General features: G+C 41.9%; 3 protein-coding genes across 4 annotated transcripts in view; all 3 read left to right on the top strand.

Moving 5' to 3' along the window:
* The first annotated feature begins 270 nt into the window (after positions 1-270).
* On the top strand, positions 271-14,447 carry LOC144371984 (uncharacterized). The gene is given in 5 exon segments (XM_078035349.1): positions 271-438; positions 10,304-10,430; positions 10,602-10,662; positions 11,281-13,086; positions 13,088-14,447. Coding segments are annotated over 5 exon segments (2,439 nt in total). The 5' UTR covers positions 271-390; the 3' UTR covers positions 13,485-14,447.
* A 2,246-nt stretch (positions 14,448-16,693) lies between these two features.
* LOC106144658 (uncharacterized) overlaps positions 16,694-17,672 on the top strand; it is a 72,079-nt gene continuing 71,100 nt past the window's right edge. Inside the window, exon 1 of one of the 2 annotated variants that reach the window (XM_078035342.1) lies at positions 16,694-16,831. The gene's annotated coding sequence lies outside the window, so the exon portion shown is untranslated. The remainder of the gene's footprint in view (positions 16,832-17,672) is intronic. The other variant, XM_021733427.3, reaches the window with a different exon arrangement.
* Positions 16,793-17,672, top strand: part of LOC144371983 (uncharacterized) — a 101,452-nt gene continuing 100,572 nt past the window's right edge. Inside the window, exon 1 of the mRNA XM_078035348.1 lies at positions 16,793-16,831. The gene's annotated coding sequence lies outside the window, so the exon portion shown is untranslated. The remainder of the gene's footprint in view (positions 16,832-17,672) is intronic.

Below are 17,672 nucleotides of genomic sequence, written 5' to 3'. Positions count from 1 at the left end.
CTGAAACCTAGCTCAGCGCCAGGTGTCACCTCTGTACCAGAGGCTAAGCCAAGGCTTCCCACCTGGATTAGTCCCCAGCACAGCCAGGAAGCTCCGCCTGAAAAGGGCTGGAGCCAGGAATATGTCACTCTACCGAATTTCAGCCAGTGATTGGATGATGTCAGCTGTCAGTCACGATGCGGAGGCGGGCCTGGAGGCCATCCATCCGGGACGCGAGGGGGGGGGGAACTGTCCAATCAGTGCGCAGAGGGAGAGGAAGGGCGGGCTTCCGCAATCTCGCGGTTTTTTTTCTTCCGGGAATCTGCTCCTGATCCTTCAAGCCAAGAGTTCTCCGCTCCAGGGAGTCAGGTGACTTTGCGCAGCCTGTGTCCCCACCCCCATCTTGAGTGCATGGAGGTTTTTCAAGAGTATGCGGGGTCACCACAGAAGACAAAAATGGTGAGTTAGCGACCAAGGCTGAAGGTACATGTCACCACCTGCCTTGGGGCCGGCGGGCGGGTGAGCTGGGGAGCGCGGAGGTGTCCCCGCTGGCTCGTGTCCCTGTTCCTTGGTCTCGTAGGCTGAGCTGGGTTTTGGGTTTTTGAGGTGAGCTGCTGAGCGTGGCAGAGTCCCCACTGGAGGGTGGCCCTGGACCCTGTCCCCCGGTTCCCTGGGTTTGGAAGGGCGGCTCAGGTCCCTGGTGTCCCCTTTGCTCCCTACTGGTGGCCCGACCCACTGTTCCCTACGTGGAGGAAGCAGGGCCACAAATGCACCTTCCTCCTTCCAGGGGAGCTCCTCTGGAGGCTGCTGTAGGTCCCCCAAATTGCAGGCGCCTCCTGCCTCTAAAACCACCTTCCCTCCACCTCACAGCTCGGCCAGACATTTGTTCTTCCCACTCGGTCCAAATAAACACCGGCCGCTAATTGTCACTTTTCATCTAGTAAAATATTGGAGAGAATAGTTCTTTTCTTTTAATTGGGGATCCAAACTCGGGGAGCTTTATCAGCCACATCCCCAGCCTCCACTTTTACTGAATTCTGAGATCTGCACCCACTTGGTGTGCAAGCTGGTCTCCAACCTGTGATCCTTCTGTTACCGCTGTTTACCAGTGACGAGTCCTTGCTTCCCCGAATGCTGAAGTATATCACCAGAGAAGCACGCTGAGGCAAGTGGAGGGGAAAGTAGAAGGTTTATTAAAGGACAGCAGAAAAGACTTCTCCCTGCAGCAAGAAGCTGATCTAAGAGGTGAAATCCCTGTAAGGGGAAGGTCTTCCCTCTTTTATAGCTAAAGTCTTCTTTCCACTTTCCCACACTTTCTCATTATGTTGCAGTGATAGAATGCAGGTGGGAAGGTCCAAAAGGTGGGAGATTGGTGGGCTGGAGGAGTAATCTGGGAAGGAAAGGCCTGGGGTGGCTTTTGGATTATGATTAACAGTTCCTTAGAATGGATTCCTGCCTTGGGAACATTAACATTTCAATTGCTGCTCTGGTTTCCAGGACTCCATTCCCTATAAGGGCCTCTGTTTTATTTATCTTACACAATATTAGACCCAATTTGCCTAACTACCTATCTGTAAATCTGGCTTCAATTCTGCTTCAGCCTCCAAAGTTCCTGGGATTACAGGGCTGTGTGGAGGGGACAAAACTGTGACTTATGCAGTCAAGGGGAGAAATAAAGGATGTCCACACAGTTCTGCCCCTTTCAATGCTCTATTCACTCAAATTACTCAATACAGTTTAAGTGTATAGGTTCTTAATCAAGAAAAACAACAATCCTTAATGCTAGGTATTGCCATAGACATAGTCAATTCACAGCAAACAATTCTAGGTTAATTAATTCACGGCAAACAATTCTAGATTCATTCTAAGCACTGGGAAACACACTTAATCATGATAAGCTAATGACAGACATTCCCTCTGCATGCTAAGTTCAAAGGTCTTATGTCTTAGGCTGTGAGTCCAGCAGATGCACAGTCACTCAGACCTCGGTGACCAGGTCGGGAACTAAGGCAAGCATTTCCTGGTGTGGAGCAGAGGACCCGTTGAGGAGGGGGTCCTAGGGAGGAGGTGCAGCTCCCACCAAGGTCCAGATGAGGCAGTAGAGTTTGAGAATGGTGAGGATCTTGCAGAGGCTCAGGAAAGATGCCAAGTGATGGGATGTCAGGTCCTCAGCAGGCTCTCCAGCTCGAGTGCATCCTTGTTTCTGATGGCTGAATTCCTTTTCATCAGCTCTATCATTTATACTAAATTTGGGGGCTTTTGATCACCCTTTCAATCCTTATCAGCTACCACCCTATTTCTCAGTGACATCATTTACCCTGGGATCATCTCCACCCTCATCTTCTTGCCTTTCCCTCTTATCAGGCAAGGATGGCCTGCCAGAGGCTTCACTCTCTTTATCAGGGTGAGGGGAAGGAACTTGTTTGAGGCCTTACTGGAGGGATCTGTGGATGTGCCTGGTGAACTGCAGGTCTTTTAAAATGGAGTTGCTTAGGCTCAGGCCTAAGGCCATTCTAACAAGGCCTGTGCCACTGTCCCTGGCAAGAAGAACACTTTTGAAAGGATTTGTTTTCTATCTGTGATTATTATACTTGAGAGGAAATAATAATCAATTAACAGTTCCCTGTGTTTGGTCAAAATAATTACTTTAAAAGGAAAAAGGCATTTGTACATAGAACCTAGGGATAATGAATCTTGGGTTATGTTCTAAGCCCCCCTGCCCCAATTTGACATAAATCATTTATTTACTTAAATTTGTTTTTATTAGTTATACATGGCATTATAATGCATTTTCACACAGTACACATAAATACAGTGTAACTGCTCTTTTTTCTGGTTGTACTTGATGTGGATTCACACCAGTCCTGTAGTCATATATGCACATAGGATAATAGTGTTTGATTCATTCTTCTGTTCTTAATCCCCAACTCTTTAAATTTGATTTTCAGATGGAGTCTGGCTATGTTGCCCAGCCTGGCCTGTAAGTCCTGACCCTCTTGCTTCAGTGTCTCAAGGTGTTAACATTAAAGGCTTTGGCAATCCCAGCTATGGAAAATAGTTCATTTTGATTTAAATATTAATTATCATACTCAGGAACATGGATTCAAGTGACCCTAAATGATGTATGTGTCCCACCCTGAAAGACAAGGATTAAACCCAGGGGCACTTAATCACTGAGCCACAATCAGTCCTTTTTAGATTGTATTTTGAGACATGATCTCATCAAATTCCTTATGGTCTCACTAACTTGCTGAGGCTGACTTTGAATTTAGCAATCCTCCTACCTTATCCTCTAAACCTACTGGGATTACAGTCGTGTGGCACAGTGCCTGGCCTACATGAACTTATATAAAAGAATCTGTGTATCACTACATTAACCAATTGCATTAGTAGGATCATCAGATTGCTGGGCTACAGAAAGAAAGGATGGAAGAAAAAAAAATCTCTTCTGACTGTTGTTATTACATTCTTACTTTGGTAGACGGTGGGGACTAGATGTCTGGTAAGGGTAGTGATATATTCTGAGAAATTTAATAGTTTTGAGAATTGTGGTCTGATACAGAAATAAAGATAATTGGCTATTAAAGGGCTTAAGATAGCCCAAGATAATTTTTGCTCTCCATACAGAACCCTGCCTTTCCACCCTCATGGTAGTCTGGTTAGCCAAGTCAAGTACTCTGAAGGTTCTTTGATGTAGATGCAACTGTATAGAGAACTTGAGTTCACAGTTGAAAAAATCTTGTGCTTCTCCTTTTATCTTCCTTAGGTGTAGACACCATGTCAGATTTCTTGGGCAGAGGTTACCTTTGAACGCCTCACAGGGTCCTATGTCCTCAGCCACTGTCCTCTCCTGGAGCTGCCCCAAGGTGCCCACAGCTGCCCTTGTCCCTGCAGGATAAACAGAACTTCAGGCCCTGGGTCAGCTCCTCCTGGAGGACAGCCTGAGGTGTGGGGTGCAGCCTGTCAGGGAAGCTGCTGGGGGCTCTGGGCTGAGGAATCTCCTGGAACAGGCCTCATCTAGACAGCTACTTCCTTGGGACCTTGTTTTCTCAAGTTCTGTTCAGATTCCTTGGAGAGAGGTGGACAGTCAGCCTGTGGATGCTGGTGCTGAGGGGCCAGGTCACCAGTGATTCCTGCCCTTTTAGTCTCACAGTGTGAAGGAGCAAAACCTCTCCCAGAGCATAAGGACCACCCACCCCAGTGCAGAGCTGTGCAAACCTGAAAAGCCTCGTAGACTGGAGTCATGGTCTAGGTCCCTGGGAGGGTGATCCTAGAGGCTTTCAGGAAGCAAGACCAGGAGAGGTCACATCCCAGATGTGAGGGACCTTCCCTGCCCCTTGAGCCTGACACATGTGTGCTCCCTCAGCACCAAAGCTTTCTGTGTATCACTTTGAAATGATCTGCTCACATTTTGAGGCCCAGGTCTATTTTTTCAGAGCCAAATGGGATGGACTATTATTAAATAGGCAAGAAAGAAGTGGATTTTAAAAAGTCTAATAACATTTTCATTGTTAGAACAATTACAGCCAGGTACAGTGGTGCACACCTGTGATCCTTGCTGTTCCAGAAGCTGAGGCAGTAGGATTGCAAACTTGAGGACAGCCTTAGCGACTTAGCCAGGCCTTATGTCTGGGGATGTGACTCATCAGTAAAGTTCCTCTGGGTTTTATCTCTGATCCCAAACCAAAGAAAAAGAACAGAAGAGAAAAACAAACAAACAACAACAAAAAAAAATAAACACATCTAATTTATCTTTTGCTACCCCTGAGATTGCATAGAAAATTGGTGAGATTTGATCTTGTCTTTTCAATGATTTCCAATTGAAATCCATGTCCTAGATTCCAGAATGCCACTTAAGATACAAAGAAACTCTGTCTTCCATTATTGCTGCAGGAAATGAATCCATTTCTACAAAAATTGTAGTGGATAAACTTATGAATTTGATTTTATGTAAATTTGTTACAGTCATTGACAAGCTCATGAATTTGACATGAATGAGTTTGTTGTTACTGTTTTTTTCTGGATTTGGCAGGTTCATTTTAGCTGTGATGTTTTTGGTATCAGGAATGGAACCCAGAGATGCTTAGACACTGAGCCACATTCCTGGCCCCTTTTAGATTATTCCTATTGAGTCAGGGTCTAGCTACATCACCTTGGGCCTCTGACCCCTGAACTACAGGGGTTACAGATGTGCACCATCACACCCATCTTCATTGGAAGTTTTAAGGACAATATGGCAATACCTAAAATACCCAACTGTGATCATTTAAAAATTACTGAATACTTTATCAGTGAAATAATAAATGACACCTGTTTTCTGAAAAGGAGATATATATATGACTCAGTAAGGGTGCTGATCCTCTCACAAGCACTCCCACCATGTCACCTGATTGCTGTTCCCTCCTAATTACCTCCTCCTAGGGCTACCCATTTGTGAGCTGGCCTTTTAGCTTATGAAACTTGGGAGTAACATAAATGCTCTCTCTACTCTCTCTGTCCTGTACAATATTTTCACTGGTCTTAGATACAGTGTACTATTTTCATTTTAGATATAGTTTTTCTAAGTTCACCCCCCAAAAAACAATAATCCATGCCCCAAATTTCACATAATTTACTGAAATGCTCTTTGTTTTTTCAAAAAGTGTAGATCATGGGCAAGTTCAGTCTCCTTTTTAAGAAAGTTTGTTGTCTTTTCATTGAATTTTGTTGCCTTTCATTGTGTATCTTTTGTATTATAATCTTTTTTATCACTCATTACATATATTTTCAGGTTTTTTTTTTTTTTATGTGTGTGTACATGGACTGTTGAGTATTGAATCGAGGTCTATCAAGTTCTTACTACTGAGCTACTCTCCACCCCCCAAAAATTAGTATTGTAGACTGGGGTTTACTTATTTGCTGATGTATTGAGTGGTGGGATTGAAGCCAGGGACTTGCTCATGCTTATGTTGTCCTCAAAAAAAAATGAATTTCAATGTGTGAGCAGCATTTTGGAGGTGAGCAGGTGTTTTACTGGGTAACAAACCTAGAGGCACTTGAGCACTGAGCACGTGCTCAGCCCTTCCTATTTATTATGTACCTATTTATTTTTATTTTTATTTTGTATAGTTGTAGAGGGGCAGAATACCTTATTTTTGTTAATTTATTTGTGGTGCTAAGGATCATACCCAGTGCCTCATACATGCTAGCAAGTGCTGTGCCATTCAGCTATAATCCCAGTCCCCCCATTTATTGTTGATGAAGACCAAGCTTAACAAAATTTCTGAATGTCTTGCTAAATTGCTGAGAGAGCCTCCAACTTGCCAGTTCTATGCCTTGACCTCCCTAGTGGCTGAAATTACAGGTGCACACCACCACAGCAACAGTTGGAATACCTTTTAAAGATTTATCATCCAGGGGTTGGGATTGTGGCTCAGAGAAAAAGTGCTCACCTAGCATGCGTGAGGCCTTGTGTTCGATCCTCAGCACCATATAAATATTAAATAAAGGAATTGTGCCCACCTAGAACTAAAGAATAAATATATATTTTTTAAAAAAAGATTTATCATCCATTTTCTTTCCAGATGGAAATAGTATTGAAAGTCAGTTACCTTGCTTTTGTCCATAGTTTTCAAGTTTGTAACAATGACTTTTCTTCTTTGCTTTATTTTTTGCATTATTATTTGCGAAAGGTATTCATTATGTAATATTGTTTCTTATGTTTATATTTGTTAAAGTTTATGGCATGGTAGTTCATTCACTTTCTTATTATATAAATTTTGTTTTTCAGAGCAATTTTAGACTTTTAGTTTGTTACTCATTGTTTTCTAGAGGAACAGCATCAACACGAAGTGTGATTAAAAAAGGGGACTTATTAGATTGGTCTACTTGACCTGAAGCTGGATGTCCACAGTGACCATCTGCAGCTGGAGAGCTTGAGAAGTAGTAGCTGCAGAGTCCAAGAGGCTGAAGCCTCAGAACAAGAGGGATCAGTGATCCTGCCCTAGTCCAGACCAAAGGTTCTGGAAATTCCCTGGAGAATCACAGGCAGAGTCCACTTTGGGAGAGTGAAGAAGGCAGAGTCTGATATCCTCATGCCATTGCAGCAGCCATTGGAGAAGAAAGGCCTTTCTCTGCTGCTGCTTCCTCCTTCTTCCAACTTTTGTTCCACCTAAGACACCGTCCTATTAGATGGTGCTGCCTGTACCTAAAGAGGTTCTCTAGTTTGGTTCTCTGTTCCACATGCCAATCATTTGTAGACACACCCTCATGGACACACCCAGAGGCCTCTTAATCACAGGTATCTCTTAATCCAATGTGGTTGACAATTCAAGTGAGCCATTACATATAGTATCAAACACCCTTCCCTATACTGTTCTCAATATTTTGCATTGATGTTGGATGCTTGTTAGTTACTGAATCAGTGTCCTACATTTTATTAAGAGATTGGATGAAGCAACACTTTATCATCAGCTGAAATCCATGCTTTACCCTATGGTTCCTTCTCTGTGTGGTGTGATTTTGTGTATCACATACTCTACATAATAATGTCATACAGAAGAGTATCAGTGCATCTATAATGTTGTCTCTTCTGGAATGTTCTTGACTTGGAATCTTACTGCACTTGGCCTTCCAGACTGGCTTCTCTCACTTACCAGTCTGCCTTTAAGGGTGCTATATTTTTCCAGGCTGCGGAGCTCACTTTCTGGGTGATGTTCTTTGGTGTGGTTAAAATGTACCTTGTTTATTCAGTATTGAAAGGTGCATCTTCCTTGCTTTTAGCTTTGGGCAGTTCTGGACATGGATGCTGTAGTCACTGCTGAAAAGTTTCTGTGCATAATTTTCACCTCATATGCATAGACACCTGGGAGTGTCGTGAATTAATTGTAGAGTGCACCATGTTTATTTTGTAATAGCGTGACTGTCTTCCAGAGAGAGTGTTCTTCTCTCCATTCACATGAGCATAGAGGATCATGTTGTCTCTCTATGAAGACACTGTGTTTTTTTGAGCTTGAGTGTTTCTTCATTATTTTTGATTTTTTTAACTATTGATATAATCAATATTTATTATTTAGCTTTTTGTTGTGATGGATAATGTTAATTGGTTTTTTAATTCTGAATCAGCCTTGCATGTGTGTTGCATTCCTGGGCCCTGCAGAGGCTGATGTGAGTGGATCTGGGCCACTGGGCTTGACTTCCCACAGTAGTATGCTGGTCCCTGGAAAATTTTAACTGAGTTTTAAATTTGGCATCAGTCTTACAGAGCTGTAATAATTTCCTCTTGGCTGTGTTCATAATTCCTTTTATTTATTTTTGGATTCAGTAAAGTATTGTTTGATGAGGAATTTTGCATTCATGATCATGAGAGTCTTTCATAGTTTTCTTTTCTATTTAATACTTTTCTTTATCTATTTAATTTTAATAATATGGTAAAATATGCCATATAAAGAATTAGAAGGTGGATTGGGGTTGTGGCTCAGTGGTTGAGTACTTGCCTCACATGTGAAAAGTCCTGGGTTCAGTCCTCAGCACCACATACATAAATAGGATAAAGCTATTGTGTTCAACTGCAAGTAAAAAAATAAATATAAAAGGAAAGAATTAGGAAGTTTTAACTCAACTTCTGTTGTCTGGAAATAACAGTAGAAAATTGGTGGCAGGTCTTAAGCGTATCATGGAAGCCTGTTTGACATGTGTTGCCTTTCCTTATTCTTTTCTTTTTCTTTTTTTTGATGGGGTTGGGTAGTAATTATATATATTTTAAATTTTTGAATGGTGTTTTAGTCTTTCACAGTTAAATGTATAATAAATGATATTTGTCTGCAGAATAGATGGATGAAGCACCCTTTGCCACTTAGATTTCAGTTTGCCTGGGCCATCATTGTGATCTGTCTCCAGGACACCTGCTGTCACTCATACTTTGTCCATGTAACGAAGGACAGCCCACTAAAGGTTTTCTCTCAGGCTCCTATTAACGTCTGTTGATACTGTTCTGCGTCAAATGTCATGTGTCTTATGTCCTTGAGCATGGTTCTTTGTGAGTGGCAGGGTCGTATTCTGGTAGGTGGTCCTGTGGGCTGTTCCACAGTGTGCAGAAATCATCGGCTGCTTAGAGACCCACATGGAGTGGCCTGTTTCACAAGAAGTCAGCTTGGGATAGTTCAGGATTCTGGGCTGCAAACCTGCTGCTTTACACACTCTGGAAGTGCTTGTGCCTGAGGTTTCCTTGCACCAGCTCTGCTAGAGGAATGAGGAATGTCTTTCATGACAGACCACCATTGTACATGTGGCCTATCTTGATAAAAGTTTCCTTGAGCAGAACTGTGGTATGTGTCTCATGACTCTACATGATCTGAGTGAGACATCTGCTGTTCAGAAGGGTTTGAGAATCATTGGACATTCATGGTTGCCATCTGGTTTGGGAAAGGATTTTCTGCTGTTAAGAAAACTATTTTTCAAACCGATATAATTTTGTAAGTCTGTTGTTTGGACAAGATAACATCTTGGGGTCATCGAGTTCTTTCTGAGACACATTCCATCTTTTGACACACCCCATTCTGCTTTGACATTAACCACCCGAAATTATTATATTTTTATGTTTATTAATCATTGTGCTTGATTACTAATTGAGTAAATTTGTTCTGGAGTAAAGCACCTGCAAACTTCTAGTTGTCCTCAGTGTAATCACCCAAGTTGAGCTCAGTCCCCAATGAACACATTGTGATGACCTATGTGGAAGATTGTCTAACTATTGTCTATGAGGGAAACTCTTTAGTGACTCCATACTCTGAGGGTGTGGGTTGGGGCTGATTCTAGGCACTTCTTTAAGGATGGAACAATTGACTTTCAGAAGAAAACAGAAGATCAGTATATACCATGTTGTCTATATATTAACTGTGTAGGCCCAGTGAGCCACTGTGGTTGGCAGGATCTTTCAAATGCTGAGTTTTGTGATCCCAGCAATTTCCTACTCAGTCAGCTTTCTTTTCTAAGGGTAAGTAATAAGAAGGGTGCTAATATTAGCTCTCTACTGCAGAGGATGTTGGTAAGAAGGTGATAGAGATGCAATCAACAAATAAGATAAGGGTGACCCGGGAGCCTCTCTTACTTACTGTGAACTCACCAAAGGAAGGGTGTACAACACTCTACTATTTACCTTGTGTGGGGCCCAAATCTGGTGTTGGAGTGGCTGTGAAGAATTAAATGCACTGAAGATTTCAATGACCAAATCATGGAATTAATCGAGTGGCCAGGGAATGATATGAACATCATGCATGTTGAGTATAGATTTCTCATGCTGTCAAATCTCTCCTGGCCTCCCCTACACATTTGTGGGATATTTTAGATCTCAGTGACCTTTGAGGATGTGGCTGTGAACTTCATGCAGGAGGAGTGGGATTTGCTGGATTCTTCCCAGAAGAACCTTTACAGAGATGTGATGCTGGAAGTCCTAGGAAATCTGGCATCTATAGGTAATAATTTGTGTATTTATTTAATTAGAGAATTTGTGTTTATTTTTTTTATTCATGTAGAACATGAAAAGACAATCAGTTGGATAATTATTATAGCATAAAATGCACCATGAATTTGGAAATGCATTTATAGTTCCTAGAAATTTATAACGTTTTGGTTTGACATTTTAGAAAACCAATGTGATGAGAAGAACATTGAAAATCAGATCAAAAATTCTGGGAGCAGTCTAAGGTAATTGTACTCACAAGAGGAATACTTGAGGGAATCTGGGGATGTCATATAATTTTTTAAACCAATGCAAGAAATTTGCACAACTTTAAAAGTATTTATTCTTATATATATAAACATATTAAGATATTAAATCTATTCAAAGTTCTTGATATGCAAAAAGTATTGTGAAATTGCATATGTGAGTATAACTATTTGGGAGAGAATTTTAATATTTATGTGTTAGTTTTCGGCGGACCCAACATCTTTGTTTTGTATGTGGTGCTGAGGATCAATTGGGCCACATGCATGCCAGGCGAGCACGCTACCGCTTGAGCCACATCCCCAGCCCAACTATTTGGATAATGACCATAGGCAAGCTGTGTTGCAAAGCATTGTTTCCTCTCAATATCTTTATTTTCTGGCAATTTGTACAAGTTTGAAAAACCTAGGCTTTACCTCATTTTGGAAGTAATGTTAACCTAGGACCTTAAATAAATACTACATCATGAATTAGTCAAGTATTAATAATGTGCTTGTCATTAGATATCAACTCTTAAGGAAAAAAAAATTTAATAGAGTAAATTCATGTGACTGCATTACGTGTGCCAAATACTTCATATGCCCTTCATTCCTTCATAGGCAGATCACATCTCAGTATGGACCCGAACGCTACAAGCATGAAGAATGCGAGGAGAAGCCATGTGAATTGAAACTATACAGGAAATCTCTAGTTTCTCTCAAAACTGTGAACACACACATGTTAACACAAACTGGAGATGGACCCTATGAAAGTACAGTATGTGGGAAAGTCATCAGTTGTTCGAATGACATTCAAAGGCATGAAGATTCTCATACTGAGTGTCAACCTGATGAATGTCAACAATGTGATGAAGCTTCATCTTCTCCCATAGATGTTCAAAGATACACAAGAACACATAGGGGAGGTAAAGCTTTTCAATGTGAGGTATGTGGGAAAGCCTTTCATTCCCCCACTTTATTTAGAAGACATGAAAGAACTCATTCTGGAGAGAAATACCATGAAAGTAAAGACGGTGATAAAACCATGGTTTCACCCAGAAGTCTTCACAGTCACGTGATCACGCACACTGGGAAAGTACTTTTTAAATGTAACGTATGTGGGAAAAACTTTGCTTACCGAAGTTTATTTAGAAAACATGAGAGAAAGCATACGGGAGAGAAGCCCTATCAATGTCAACAATGTGGAAAAGCCTATACTACTTCATCTTACCTTCAGATACATAAACAAATCCATGCTGGAGAGAAGCCCAATGAATGCCAACAATGTGGAAAAATCTTCACTTCTTCTTCTTCCCTTCACACACATGAACGGACTCATACTGGAGAGAAGCCTTTTGAATGTAATCAGTGTGGCAAAGCTTTTGCTCAATCATCTACCCTTCACAAACATAAAAAAACTCATACGCAAAAGAAACCCTATGAATGTCAAGAATGTGGGAAAGCCTGCAGTACTTTGTCTTACCTTCAGATACATGAACAAATCCATGCTGGAGAGAAGCCCCATGAATGTCAACAATGTGGAAAAGTCTTCACTACTTCTTCTTACCTTCAGATACATGAACGAACGCATACTGGAGAGAAGCCCTATGAATGTAAGCAGTGTGGCAAAGCCTTCACTCGGTCCACTCACCTTCACTCACATGAAAAAACTCATACTGGGGAGAAGCCCTATGAATGTCAACAATGTGGGAAAGCCTTCAGTACTTCTTCCTACCTTCAGATACATGTGCGGACTCATAGTGGGGAGAAGCCCTATGAATGTAAGCAGTGTGGCAAAGCTTTTGCTCAATCATCTAACCTTCACTCACATAAAAAAACTCATATTAGAAAGAAACACTATGAATGTCAACAATGTGGGAAAGCCTGCACTAGTTTGTCTTACCTTCAGAGACATGAACAAATCCATACTGGAGAGAATACCAATGAATGCCAACAATGTGGAAAAGTCTTCACTACTTCTTCTTCCCTTCACAGACATGTAAGAACACATACTGGAGAGAGGCCCTATCAATGTCAACAATGTGGAAAAGCCTACAGTACTTTATCTTACCTTCAGATACATGAAAAAACTCATACTGGGGAGAAGCCCTATGTATGCCAACAATGTGGGAAAGCCTTCAGTACTTCTTCCTACCTTCAGATACATGTGCGGACTCATAGTGGGGAGAAGCCCTATCAATGTAATCAGTGTGGCAAAGCTTTTGCTCAATCATCTAACCTTCACTCACATAAAAAAACTCATACGAAAAATAAACCCTATGAATGTCAACAATGTGGGAAAGCCTTCAGTACTTCTTCCTACCTTCAGATACATAAACGGATGCATACTGGAGAGAAGCCCTATGAATGTAAGCAGTGTGGCAAAGCATTTGCTGTATCGTCTAGCCTTCACTCACATGAAAAAACTCATACAAAAAAGAAACACTATGAATGTCAACAATGTGGAAAAGTCTTCACTACTTCTTCTAACCTTCACAAACATGAACGAACGCATACTGGAGAGAAGCCTTATGAATACCAACAATGTGCAGAACCCCTTGACACATCCAGTGAACCTCACATACATGGAAGAATTAATGAAAAAGAGAAGCCTAATGAATACCAACTATGTGAAAAAGTCTTTTTCTTGCTTTTTCTTTCACAGACATGAAGGGACTCACATTCAAGAGAAACCCTATCAATGTAAGCAGTGTGCCAAAGCCTTCACTCAGTCCTCTCATCTTTGCTCACATGAACGAACTCATACTGGAGAGAAGCCCTTTGAATATCAACAATGGGGAAAAGCCTTTGTTATATCCCATTAGCTTCACTTACATGAACAAACTCATATTGCAAAGAAATTGTACTGATGAAAACAATTGGCAAAGTCTTCTGTTATTACTGTTCTTCTCATCAACATGTTGGAAGTTTACTGGAGAAAAATTCTTTAAATGTGAAATGTGGTGGATCAATATTTCTTGTCCCCTTCAAACAAAAAGAAGGGGCTCACTCTGCTGAATATTGTACTGGGGATTGTACTGCAAATTTGGTCTGGTGGCACTCAACCACTGAGATACATCCTCATGCTTTTTTATATTTTTAATTTTGAGACAGTGACTTTCTGAGTTCCTTAGGGTTCTAAAATGCTGAGGCTGGCCTAAAACTTGTGATCCTTCAGCCTAAGCCTGAAGGATTAAAGGCATACATCACCACATCTGGCTGAATAACTGTTTAAATGTGAAAAAATATGGCAAATCATTTTATTTTCCCTGTTGTCTTCAAAGCCATTTCCCTCACTGGAAAACAAACAGTCTGAATTGGGACGATTTGCTATACTCTATCAGCTTTATGTTCTAGACCTATTTTTCTTCTCTTTTATGAAAATTCTCATAGAGTGAAGCCCTATGAATGTGAAAAATGTGGGAAATCTTTTAATTTTTGCAACTTCTTCTGAATACTAGATTGTTTTGGAAAGATTCATGCCAAAATGAATAAATCCTATGCAAGTAAGAAATACAAAGGATTCAGATGTTTTAGTTTTGTTCAGTTGTATTAAAAAAAAATAGTGTAGAAAATCCTGTGGATAAGCAATGTTGGGCGGTACTTAATTTTGACAGTTTTATTCAAAGACATAAAAGGATTTACATCTGGGCTGGTGATGTGGCTCAAGCGGTAGCGTGCTCGCCTGGCATGCATGCGGGCTGGGTTTGATCCTCAGAACCACATACAAAGATGTTGTGTCTGCCGAAAACTTAAAAATAAATAAATAAATAAATATTTTTTAAAAATTGTTTGAAAAAAGGATTTACATCTGGGAAAATCCGTCTGCTACTTATCTATTTATTTTGGATAAAAAAATTGCAGCAGAATGCATTACAATTCTTATTACACATATATACCACAGTTATTCATTTCTGTTTGTATATAAAGAATTTTGACACCCAATTCATGTCTTTGTACATGTACTTTGTATAATGATGTCCATTACATTCCACCATCCTTGCTAATCCTCTGTCCCCTCCTTTTCCCTCCTAGTCCTCTGCCCTATCTAGAATTCATCTTATCCTTCCATGATTCCCCTATGTACCCCGTATGAGTCAGCCTTTTTATATCAGAGAAAACATTCCAACATTTGTTTTGGGGGGATTGGCTAACTTCACTTAGCATTATCTTCTTCAATGTCATCTATTTACCTGCAGATGCCATGATTTTATTTTCTTTTTTATTGCTGATTTAAATTCCACTTTGTATATATGCCACTTTTTTTTTTTTAATCCATTCCTCCACTGAAGGGCATCTACGTTGACTCCACAGTTTAGCTCTTGCCAGATGTGCTGCTTTAAACATTGATGTGGCTGTGTCCCTGTAGTATGGTGTTTTTAAGTTCTCAGGGTATAGTCTGAGGAGAGGGATTGCTGGGTCAAATGGTGGTTTCATTCCCAGATTTCCAAGGAATCTCTACACTGCTTTCCAAATTGGCTGCACCAATTTGCAGTCCCTCCAGCAAGGTAAGAGGGTACCTTTTCCCCAGCATGCTCACCAACACTTATTGTTGTTTGTCTTCATAATAGCTCTCATTCTGACTGGAGTGAGATGATAGGTTAGAGAAGTTTAGATTTGCATTTCTCTAATTGCTAGAGAGGGTAAGCATTTTTTCTTATACATGTTGATTGATTGTATATTCTCTTCTGAGAAGTGTCGGTTCACGTCCTTGGCCCATTTGTTGATTGGGTTATTTGTTTTTTGGTGCTTAGCTTTTTGAGTTCTTTATATACAATAGAGATTAGTGCTCTGTCTGATGTGTGAGGGGTAAAAACTTGTTCCCAGGGTGTAGGCTTTCTGTTCACCTCACAGATTGTTTCTTTTGCTGAGAAGAAACTTTTTAGGTTGATTCCATTCCATTTATTGATTCTTGGTTTTAATTCTTGGGCTATAAGAAGTTGGGGCCTAAGCCCACATGATGAATATTACAGACTATTTTTCTTCTATTAGATGCAGACTCTCTGGTTTAATTCCTAGGTCCTTGGTCCATTTCAATTTGTACTTTGTGCATGGTGAGACCTAGGGATTTCATTTTATGTTGTTGCTTATGGATTTCCAGTTTTCCTAGCACAATTTGTTGAAGATGCTTTTTTCTCCAGTGTATGGTTTTTGCACCTTTGACTAATATAAGATAATTGTAATTTTCTGGGTTAGTGTCTGTGTCCTCTATTCTGTTCCATTGGTCTACCAGTCTGTTTTGGTGCCAACACCATTGCTGTTTTTGTTACTATTTCTCTGTAGTATAGTTTAAAATCTGGTATAGAGATGCCACCTACTTCAGTCTAAGGATTGTTTTAGCTATTCTGCATGTCTTATTTTTCCAGATGAATTTCATGATTGTTTTTTCTATTTTTAAGGGAATGCCTTGGGGATTTTGATGGGAATTGCATGATATCTGTATAATGCTTTTGGTAGTATGGTCAGAGAGGGTCTCTCGGGGCTGCGGTTGTACCTCAGTGGTACAATGCCTGCCTCACACACATGAGGCACTGGGTTCGATCCTTAGCACCACATAAAAAGAAACAAATAAAGATTGTATTATCTACAACTAAAAACAATAAAAAGAGAGGGTCCCACTGTTTGCAGACGCTGACCTGACCTTGGGCTCCTCCAGCCCCAGCCTCCCTGAGAAGCTGTGCTTTGTTTTTGTGTTGAGGTTAAACCCAGGGCCTCCCATGCTCAGAAAGTACTCTATGGCTGAAGCCCAGCTCGGCTCCAGTTGTCACCTCTGTCCCAGAGGCTAAGCCAAGGCTTCCACCTGGATTAGTTCCCAGCACAGCGGGGAAGCTCCTTCTGAAAAGGGCTGGCGCCAAGAATCTGTCACTAACCCAATTTATACCAGTGATTGGATGATGCAGGCTGTCAGTCACGATGCAGAGGCGGGCCTGGAGGGCATCCATCCCGGATGCTGGGGGAACAGCCCAATCAGTGCGCAGAGGGAGAGGAAGGGCGGGCTTCCAAAATCTCTTTTGCTTTTCTTCCTCAGGGACTGGGCTTCTCATCCTTCAGGCCCAGAGTTCTCTGCTCAAGGGACTCAGGTGACGCTGCTGCCTGTGACCCCCCCACACCCCCATGTCGGGTGCCTGAGGTTCCTCGAGAGGACGCTGGGTCACCACAGAAGACAAAAATGGTGAGTTTGCGACCAGGGCTGTAGGTACACGTCACCACCTGCCTTGGGGCCAGGTGCCCGGGTGAGCTGGTGAGCTGGGGAGTCGTGGCCCTGTCCCTTGGTCTCGTGGGGTGAGCTGGGTTTTGGGTTTTTGAGGTGAGCTGCTGAGCGTGGCAGAGTCCCCGCTGGAGGGTGGACCTGTCCCCTGGTTCCCTGGGTTTGGAAGGGCGGCTCAGGTCCCTGGTGTCCCCTTTGCTCCCTACTGGTGGCCCGACCCACTATTCCCAACGTGGAGGAAGCAGGGCCACAAATGCACCCTCCTTCTCCCTGGGGAGCTCCTCCGGAGGCTGCTGTAGGTCCCCCAAATTGCAGGTGCCTCCTGCCTTCTAAACCCACCTTCCCTCCACCTCACAGCTCGGCCAGACGTCCGTTCTTCCCACTCGGTCCAAATGGACACCGTCCGCTAATTGTCACTTTTCATCTAGTGAAATATTGGACAGAATAGTTCTTTTCTTTTAATTGGGGACCCAAACTCGGGGAATTTTATCAGCCACATCCCCAGCCTCCACTTTTACTGAATTCTGAGATCTGCACCCACTTGGTGTGGAAGCTGGTCTCCAACCTGTGATCCTTCCGTTACCGCTGTTTACCGGTGACGAGTCCTTGCTTCCCCGAATGCTGAAGTATGTCACCAGAGAAGCACGCTGAGGCAAGTGGAGGGGAAAGTAGAAGGTTTATTAAAGGACAGCAGAAAAGACTTCTCCCCGCAGGAAGAAGCGGATCCAAGAGGTGGAATCCCTGTAAGGGGAAGGTCTTCCCTCTTTTATAGCTAAAGTCTTCTTTCCACTTTCCCACACTTTGT

This window comes from Ictidomys tridecemlineatus, chromosome Y (assembly GCF_052094955.1).
Source record: "Ictidomys tridecemlineatus isolate mIctTri1 chromosome Y, mIctTri1.hap1, whole genome shotgun sequence".
NCBI lineage: Eukaryota > Metazoa > Chordata > Mammalia > Rodentia > Sciuridae > Ictidomys > Ictidomys tridecemlineatus.
This window is presented reverse-complemented; position numbering and strand designations above follow the sequence as displayed.